The 9,020-nt window shown below is 57.4% G+C and overlaps 1 protein-coding gene across 12 annotated transcripts; it reads left to right on the forward strand.

Moving 5' to 3' along the window:
* The first annotated feature begins 929 nt into the window (after positions 1 to 929).
* On the forward strand, positions 930 to 8,676 carry LOC128850902 (cell division cycle protein 20 homolog). Of its 12 annotated transcripts, XR_008448122.1 has the most exons (12): positions 1,324 to 1,722; positions 1,979 to 2,124; positions 3,507 to 3,603; positions 4,031 to 4,159; positions 4,480 to 4,676; positions 5,023 to 5,117; positions 5,320 to 5,551; positions 5,661 to 5,786; positions 5,957 to 6,068; positions 6,421 to 8,156; positions 8,416 to 8,446; positions 8,539 to 8,676. XR_008448122.1 is itself a non-coding variant. In XM_054055952.1 (11 exons), exons 2-11 carry the CDS (start codon positions 1,704 to 1,706, stop codon positions 6,597 to 6,599), a joined length of 1,332 nt encoding a protein of 443 aa, XP_053911927.1. In that variant the 5' UTR covers positions 930 to 941; positions 1,463 to 1,703; the 3' UTR covers positions 6,600 to 8,676. The 12 variants fall into 12 exon arrangements, 2 of the variants coding, with proteins under 2 accessions (XP_053911927.1, XP_053911926.1); XM_054055952.1 differs by adding an exon at positions 930 to 941 and having other exon boundaries at positions 1,463 to 1,722; positions 6,421 to 8,676; XR_008448119.1 differs by having other exon boundaries at positions 6,421 to 8,446.
* The last annotated feature ends 344 nt before the right edge of the window (positions 8,677 to 9,020 follow it).

Genomic DNA, 9,020 nt, shown 5'->3' on the forward strand with positions numbered 1-9,020 from the left:
CCCTCAGCCCCACCTCAACTCTTGGGAGAGAGTTTTGGGGTCCCTGGGGCACTGGGGGGCCTTGGGGGTGGCTGAAGTGGGGGTTTGGAGGTCCCCAGGGGGTCTGGGGGAGATTTGGGGGAGACTATATGGAACTGGGGCTGGGGTTTGGAGTTCCTGCGGGGCTTGGCAAGGGGTATTGGGGGGCTGGAGTGGAGATTTGGGGTCCCCAGGGGCTTAGGGGGGGCATTGGAGAGGGGTTAGGGTGCAGGCTTTGGGGTCCCCAAAAGCTTTGGGGGAGCTGGGGTTGGATTTTGGAGTACCCCACAGGTTTGCGGGAGATTTGGAAAGCACTATGGGGGGACAGAGGCTGAGTTTTGGGGTTCCTCTATGCCCAGGTGAACACTGGGGGGGCTGAGGTGGAGGTTTTTTAGCTGCCCTGGAAGGTTTGAGAGGGGGTGGGGCTGGATCTTGGGGTCCTCAGGGGCTTGGGGGGAGCTTAAGTGGGGGTTTTGGGGTCCCCAGGGTCTGTGGGAGAGATTTGGGGATGAGTTTATGGTGGGATAGGGCTGAGTTTTGGGTCCCCAGAGGATTTGGAGGTGCTGAGGTGGAGCTTTGGGGATCCCCTGAGGGTTTGAGGGGGATTTGGGGGGGGGCTGCTGGGGAGGGGTGGGATGGATTTGGGGGTTGTTGAGGGCTTTGGGGGAGCTGGGATGGGGTTTGGGGGCTCCTTGGGGCTTGGAAGGGAACACTGCCCCCCACAATGCACTCAGCAGCCCCCAGTTTGGGGCGCGCCCCCATCTTCCGGGTGCCCCGACCCCCCCTTTCCTTTTTGGAGTGCCCCCTCCGTCCCCGCCCCAGGGAATGGGAGGGGCCGTCCCCGCTTCAGCCAATGAGAGGCGCGACCGCGCGGGTCCAACCGCCGGCGCGGGGCTGCGCGAGCCTTAACCGGCAGCGCGGAGGTGAGGGCGGCAGCGCGGCTGAGGGGCTGCGGGGGAGGAAGCGACCGGCGGGGCTGGGGGCGGCGGGGAGGGGCGAGAGAGCCGCGGGGAAAGGGGAGAGGAGGGCAGGGAGGGGAAGGAGAGCGAGGGGAGAGGGGAGAAAGGGCTGAGAGAGGGAGGGGAGAGGCGGAGAGCGAGAGGGGGAAAAGGGGGAGAGAGGGAGGGGCTGAGAGAGAGGAGAAGGGGTAGAAGGGAGAGCTGAGGGGGGAAGGGAGGGGAAAGGAGCTGGGGAGAGGGAGGAAAGGGAGACGGAGAGGGAAGAGAGGGAGAAGCGTGTGGGAGAGAGAGAGGGGAGGGGAGAGAGGGATAGAAGGGGAGGAAGAGAGAGAGAAAGAGGGCAGAGGGAGGGCTCAGGAGATGGGGGAGAGGCAGAGGCAGAGGAGGCTTCAGTGCCGAGGGTGCTGAGGATCAGCCCAGGGGCCGTGGTGGCCAGGCTGCAGCCCTGGTCCCGGTGCTGCCCCCACTGACGCCCTCGCCTGCAGCCCACGTGCAGTTTCTGCTCGAGGCGACCCTTCCGCTGTTGGAGCCGTACACGGCATTTCTCGAGGTGATTCTCCAGGCGATTCCCAAAGCGATTCCCGAGGCGATTCCCGACGCGATCCCTGCAACGATCCCCGCGGCGCTGCCGCAGCTGCTCCCGGCAATCCCTGAGGCCAAGCAGAGCTCAGCCCCGGGCTCAGCCCCATCACCCACACGGGCAGCGGCTCCCTCAGCTCCAGCGGGATGTGGTGCGGCACAGCCGGTGAGCAGTGGCAGAGGGGGGTGCGGGGGGCCGAGGGGCAGAGACCTCTGCAGTTGCTGTCTGTTGGCAGCCCCTAACTCACGCGTTAGATGGGGGGCAGAGGTCTGAGCGAGTTGGGCTTTGGATGGCACGAGCTCTGTGAGTGCCGCTTGTCTGCGAGGGGGGATGTGGCAAAGCGCTGGCTTTGCTGTCTCAGGAAGGCTCTGGTCTGGGCTCTTGCGTAGCCGTAAGACAATAGCGATGTGTGTGAATGCAGGTAAAGAAGGATCCAGAATGCAGAGGACGCAAAGGATCGCTGGGCCAGATCGCTACATTGCCAGCCGTAGCGCTCTGGACGTGGATGTGGCCAAGTTCCTCCTGACCAGACAGAAGGACCCTGCTGAGGTGTCACCTGCCAAGAAGGTGAGTGTGTTCCTGAGTTCCGTTGACTGCAGTGGTCCCTCCCAAACCCCTTCCTGGCCTTTCCCAGAGAAGCAACCTGGAAGTTCTCTCGCATGGGTGCGTGAGGCTGACAGCTCCAAGCAGCGCTGCCTCCAGCTCTGCCCTTCAGGAGCTGGGGATGAGGCTGGAGCTGTACGGCCCGAGAAGAGAATGGGGACAGGGGAGCCTGAGCGAAGCTGTTCTGTAGGGACATTGCCCTGGAGGCAGGGAAGAGCCTCTGCTGCTTCCTTTGGTCCATTTGAAAGCCTCATCATCCCTGGGTACAGAGGTCCATAGCTCATGTGAGTCTGTGCCCAGTGACGCTGCTGGCGGGAGCTGTTCCAGGACAATGTCTGCATGGGGAGCTGCTCTGGAATGCATCTGCTGGGTTCTGACATCTATTTAGAAAGCGTTTGGTTCCTTGTGGCTGTGGCTTTCTCTGCTGTCCATGAGACACTGACCTGTCCACTCTTCTGTGCGACAATGGGAGCGGGACAGTGTGCTGGAGTCTGAGGAAAAAACATTTGGAGCTGTGTCACGGTTTAGACTGAGCCCAGCTGATTTCGGCAGCTAAAACCATGTAGTTGTACTCCCCAATCCCTCCCTTCCCCACTGCCAGGGAAAGAGGGAAAGGGAGATGAGAGGAAAGAGACTTGTGAGCTGGAAACTAAAACTGCAGCTTTAATGAAATAATAATAATAATAATAATAATAATAATAATGATTATTAAACTTGGTGACTGAATGTCACCACAGATCCTGCAGAGCAGACAAGAGGGAATGGCTCCAAGGCCAGGATGGAGCTGGTGTCAGGAACCGGATTGAGGAACACACGGGTCCAGGGTCAGGGGCAAACAGAGAGACGAGGTCCTCACTGGCCATTGCAGAAGAGGTGGCCGATCCTCGTGGTCTCTCAGTTTTATACCAAGGGTGACGTAGATGGGCTGGAATCCTCTGTTGGTCCCTTTAGGGTCATCTGTCCTGTCTGCCCTGCCTTGACAGCACGGCCTTTTTCCGCTGTGTCGAGGATGGCCTCGGTTCCTGAGGGATAAGTGTGAGCATTGGTCTTTTTGTGTACCAGTGCCCTGTGGGATCCCGTCTAGCGAGGAACGCTGTCTCAAAAGCATGCAGTAGCTTTCAGAGAATGAAGTTAGCGAGAGCAGCTGAGTCAGGCCCCAAACTGACTGTTATCGAGCTCCAAGCCCTTGGAGCTGTCTGGGTGCCGCTGACGCCCACCCCACGGCTGGGCACCTCCTGATCCTAGGAGAAGGCGGCTGAGGTGTGTGCTCTGCCAGCTGCAGTTTGAAGTGGAGCACGGGCTTTGTGTTTCCAATGCATCTCGCTGAGGGCAGATTGTCTCTGTAGGAGCGCCAGAGAGCCCGGGCAGTGATTCTGAACGGCTTTGATGTGGAAGAGGCAAAGATCCTGGGCCTCAGTGGAAAGGATCAGAGCACTGCGGCAGGTGAGGGACAGGGTCTGGGTGAGTTGGCTCAGCTGGAGACCCCTGGGCAGGGGAACAGCAGCCCAGAGGCTCCACACTTGGAGGGATCAGCTGGCTTCTCGGAGCTGCTGTGCACGTTGGGGCTTCCCTAATCCTTAGGTTTCCGGTGGCTGAGGGGCTGTGTGGCAGCTCCAGTGAATTGATTTACAAAAGCTGCCGGGTGCTTCGTGGAGCTGCAGGTGGCAAACCTTCCCGATGGCTGCACAAGCTTCCAACTCCCTCGCTGAGCAGTTCACCCCGCCAGTGCTGTTAGTGCCCTGCACTCTTCTGAGCGTGGCTCTGCTCTCAGGGCTGCATGTTCCCTGGGAGGGATTTCTCCTTGAGTGAGCAGGGCTTAGCTGGGAGGAAACAGGAACTCAGGCTAACCAAAGTGTTTGTCTGCACACAGGCTTTCAGAACAACCTCAAAGCGCTCTACAGGCACCAGGTGATGCCTGGGTCCATCAGGAGGAAGGGCCGACGCATTTTGTCCGCAGCAGACCGGATCCTGGATGCTCCAGACATCCGCGATGACTATTGTAAGTGGGCTGCGATGTCGAGTGCTGGGCATTGAGGTCATTGTGTAGTGCAGTGCAGTTCCCAGGACAGTGTGGTCTGAGGAACTGGAACTCTGCCTGGGCTGTTTCAGTCTCCTATGGCCTCGGGCTGGCCCGGACCACTTTTGGGGTGAAGCCTTCCAGGAACAGTGGTCCCAAGGGCTGTGCAGGTGACTTAGACTGAGGCTATGGGGCCCCCAGCTGGGCATGGTGACAGCCAGAAGGTGCAGCATCAGCCCTGGTGAAGGGCTCTCCAGGGCAGCAGAGTGTGACCTGCATTGCATTGCTCTTCCAAACTGTAGATCTGACTCTCCTTGACTGGAGCACTCAAAACCTCCTGGCGCTGGCTCTGGACACCACTGTCTACCTGTGGGACCACACCACTGACGAGACCATCAACCTCATGGAGACAGAGTACGCAGCTGGTTATGTTTCCTCTGTGTCCTGGGGTAACGGCGGAGACTGCCTTGCTGTTGGCACGAGCAATGGTGAGGTGCAGGTGAGTGCAGGAGTGAAACTGGAACTGTGCAGGGATTGCTGGAGCTGTGGGGCCTTGGGACAAAGGCTTGGCCGGCACAAGAAGGGTGCAACACGCTCTGACTTGCCTGGTGTGGTCTGGAGATGTCCACAGCCAGTGAAGAGCTGCAGCAACGAGGCAGAGCTTGGGTTTGGGGTTTCTGAGCCCTCGAGTTCTCCTCTGTTCTGTGGGCATGAGATACAAATTGATCGCTGCTCCCAGAGTGACCAGGCTGAATGCCAGAGCCTGCACAGTGGCATTTGTAGGGCAAAGCAATGGGGCTGGCATTTCCTGATGCTCTGGAGAACTTCTTGCTCTGCTTCTCTAGCTGTGGGACATCAAGCGTCAGAAACGTCTCCGCACTCTGACCAGCCATGTGTCCCGTGTGGGCTGTCTCAGCTGGAACAGCTACATCCTGTCCAGGTAAAGCAGTGGGTGAAGGTGGGAAGGGTGGTGTAGAGCTGGTGCAAATTCTTCTGGATCTGCTTCACTCGGCCCAGCAGGCCAGCGCTGCTGGTAGCACTGGTGTGAAACCCTGCGGCAGGTCCAGCAGTCCTGCCTCAGCGCCAGGAGGGCTTTTCATGCCGATGTGTACAGCCTGACCCTGAGCACCTTCTCTCTGCAGCGGGTCACGCAGTGGCCTCATCCACCACCACGATGTCCGAGTCGCTGAGCATCACGTGGCCACGCTCGCTGGTCATACACGGGAGGTGTGTGGACTGAAGTGGTCTCTAGATGGCCACTACCTTGCCAGTGGTGGTGATGACCATGTGGTGAACATCTGGCCAAGCATCCAGGGGGGCCATGGAGGATTTGCTCCAGTCCAGACCTTCCGTCAGCACCAGGGTGCTGTCAAGGTGAGTGCGGGGCAGTGGTGGGCACGCGTTTGCATGCTGGGCAGATGTGCAGCACTGCCTGCGCACAGGTTGCTTCTGGCACGCCTTAGGACAAGCCCTCTTCTCGCAGGCTCTGGCATGGTGTCCGTGGCAGTCCAGCATTTTGGCCACTGGAGGCGGAACCAGTGACAAACGCATCCGCCTCTGGAACGTGTGTTCTGGCAGCTGCCTCAGCAATGTTGATGCCCGTTCCCAGGTGAGACATGGACGTCAGGTTGGGTATAAAGGGCTTCTGGTGGGACGCCGGAGCGGAGTTGCTGGCTCCTGAGGCGCCGGGGCAGGGACAAGGAGGGGGCCGTGCTCCTCTCTGGGTGCTGAGCATCAGCACAAGCAGCTTGTCTTCCCTGCATTCCTGCCTCCTGCCAGGTTTCTTCCATCCTGTGGTCAACAAACTACAAGGAGCTCATTTCAGGCCATGGAGAGAATCAGCTGGTGATCTGGAAGTATCCAGCCATGTCCAAGGTCACCAAGCTGCGAGGTAGGCTGCACCCCTTGCCTGGGGAAGGGAGGGCTGCTGGAGGCTGAAGGCAGCTGTGATCCTTGGGTTGAGCAGAGCGGTGGCGCAACCTGGAGCCCCACTGATGCAGGATGGTGAGCAGAGGCGCGTGCTGCTCGAGGGAGGCCCTCCTGGGGGCTGCTGAAGGAGCGCTGTTGCTCCAAATGCACGCCTGGGGGGTGAATTGGTGCTGCTGCAGCACGGTGTGGGGACAGCTCTGCAAGCTGGTGGGGTTCCTGGGGCACAGCGGAGTAAATGTGAGCATGGTGGCAGAAGCAGAGGGAGCAGGGTGTGTGCTGAATGGCCCATCCCTGAGCGCAGACCTCCTCCTCAGGTCACACAGGAAGAGTCTTGAGCATGGCTCTGAGCCCTGATGGAGAAACAGTGGCCTCGGTTGCTGGGGATGAAACGCTGCGACTCTGGCGCTGTTTTCAGATGGATCCGATCATGAAGAAGGAGAAAGAGAAGGCCAACAGAGTCATCAGCAGCATCCTTCACCAGGCCATACGCTAAGGGCATGGGGTTGTTGGGGGGAGCGGGGAAACCTGGTTTACTCTTACTTATCTTTTTCAATGTTATTAAATGCTAATTAGCGTTTTAAATTTAACAAAGTGCTTTCATTTGTCTTTTTTTTGTGAGTCTGCTGGAAGAGGAGGCCATGGGTGACAGAAGCAAGCCCAGCGTGGATGCGGTGGACGAGTCCCACGGCGTCACACCAGGATGGTCTCCAAGCCAGGATCCCCTGCCTTTGTGCCCACCGAGGAGGTTGCAGCGCTCTGCGCCCTGCGTGCTGGTCACAGAGACAGCCCTGGAGTGACAGCTGGGACGTCAGCGACTCAGGAGCGATCACAAGGAAGCGCCTGCAGAACCGCTGAGCCCAGAGCCGTGTGGGAGCTGAGAGACCTTCTAGGAATGGCTGATGGTGTCGCCTGGGGGTACCTCATGATGGACTTGTGGTAAAGGTTCTCTAGAAAACCCTTAGAGACTCTGGGGAAGTGCTGCAGATGTGGGGACTTGAGGAAAGCCCTGGAAGCCATTAAGGTGGTCGTTCTGTCTGCCTCAGCTCTGGGAGTGCCCGATTGAAGAAAACCTTTTGAGTTGTTTGTGCAGGAAAGACAGCCTCGAGCTTTGGGGGTCTTAGCCCAGAGAGCAGGAGACAGGGAAAGACTGGAGGGGTCATTTTCTAAGCAATTAGGTAACGTGAGTCAGGGGTGGCCAGGGCCTACGGGCAGTGGTGGCACAAGTGCTCCTGATTGAAGGAGCTCCAAACAGCTGCTGTAGGAAATGCAGCTGCCTTTCTAGGGGTAAAGGGAATATTGGAATTATGGAATCATAATAGCCTTTAGAAGGTAAATCTATGGACGGACTCTAAATATGCTTCGGGGGCCATCCATGTCCATCGGGCAGTAATCAAAGAAAGAGGACTGTTAACTGCACAAGGATCCCCCATCAAGCATCGAGAAGGAATTCTGCAGTTGCGGGAAGACCTCCGGAAACGGAGAGAAGTGGCCCTAATGCATTGCAAGGCTCCTCAGGTGGGAAACTCCCCGATGAAGGTACGTAATGGGCTGTCCGAGCGAGCAGCTCAAGGGCAGCGGGAAAAGGTATCTTGGTATTAATCCCTTCCATAGAGAGAGATCTGAATATCCATTGTGGGAAGCTGTGAATCTGTTTGACCGATAATCCTGTCCCTCTCAAGCGCTCTCCCCCGGGAGTCACTCACAGAGGAAATGCCCCTGGTGATCCCTGACAGAGAGATTTCTCTGAACTGCCCCGATGGGGCGGATCCCGGGACCTGTTGGGACCAGGAGACACATTGTCAGGCTGTCCAGAGGCATTACCATGCAGCAGGCCTAAAGCAAGAGAGGTGACTAAAACCTCCTTGAAGGGAATTATACCAGGGTTTGCAATTCCCATAGGTCTGTTGTCAGCTAGAGCTCCTCACTTTATAGCAGAGATTGTACAAGAGTTGAGCCAAGTCCTAGGAAGAAAATGGGCCCTGCCCACCCCCTGGAGCCCCCACTAGTGGGAAAGCGGAAAGGATGAATCAAACTCTGCAGAGACCAAAGGGTAAGATTTGTCAGGAGCCTTCTTTGCGGTGGTCCCAAGCTCTTGCACTGGCTTTGCTAAGAACAAGGCTACAGCCAAGAGCTGAGACTTAAGACCAGTCTGTATGAATTAATGTTTGGGAGGCCTTATCAAATGACCATTTTTCCTCAAGACAGAGTGTTAAAAAGAGAAACAGAGCTAAATTCTTCTCTGCTGTCACTGGGTAAAACAGTGAGTGACCTGGGGTGGTGTGTAACATGTTCTGAGCCTCTCGCTTTAGATTCTCCAGGACACCCTTTCCAGGCTGGAGAGTACGTCCACATCAAGACGTGGGAGAGCGGAACTTGCAGAAAGCTGGAAGCAACCCTTTCAGGTGCTGATAACAACTCGCACCGCCCTTCAGGTAGAAGAAATCGACAGGTGGATACATTAGATGGACGTGGAGTCAGCACCGAGTTGGGAGTGGAGAACTGTCCTTGAGGCCAGGAATCCTCTCCAGAGGAAACTGCAGAGAAGCACCAGGGACTGACATTTAAAAACCAAGGAGGTGGGTTTTCGCCTGTGTCTGCGTTTGGTGTATGGATGTATGTGGCTTTCAGGGGTTGTTGCCGCAATGGGGTAGAGGCCAGAACGTAAGGGCACTTTTAGCCAGAGAGGTGGTAGCAAGTCCTCCTTCTGCATGGGGTCAGGAAATTGGGTAGGAGAAATGTACAGTTCTTGTATGACAGGAGTTCCCACTGCCCTCAGCTCACTTACATGCTCAACTCTTCTGAAGGAAGAGTCCATTCTGGTTGTGGGGCTCCTAGAATGTGCTCTGAAAGGCTTCACCCTGCCGAGGGGAACCTCCTCCCTTTCTTACCAGTCTGTCCGTCCCAGAACTGCTTC

The sequence above is a fragment of the Cuculus canorus genome, unplaced genomic scaffold, assembly GCF_017976375.1.
Source record: "Cuculus canorus isolate bCucCan1 unplaced genomic scaffold, bCucCan1.pri subtelo1, whole genome shotgun sequence".
NCBI lineage: Eukaryota > Metazoa > Chordata > Aves > Cuculiformes > Cuculidae > Cuculus > Cuculus canorus.

What these genes read in the sequence shown, in the direction of transcription:
- LOC128850902 (XM_054055952.1), top strand. An exon ending in CGAGCAATGGTGAGGTGCAG is followed by an intron (nt 4,677 to 5,022) that starts GTGAGTGCAGGA and finishes CTGCTTCTCTAG; the next exon opens with CTGTGGGACATCAAGCGTCA. An exon ending in ATGTTGATGCCCGTTCCCAG is followed by an intron (nt 5,787 to 5,956) that starts GTGAGACATGGA and finishes GCCTCCTGCCAG; the next exon opens with GTTTCTTCCATCCTGTGGTC.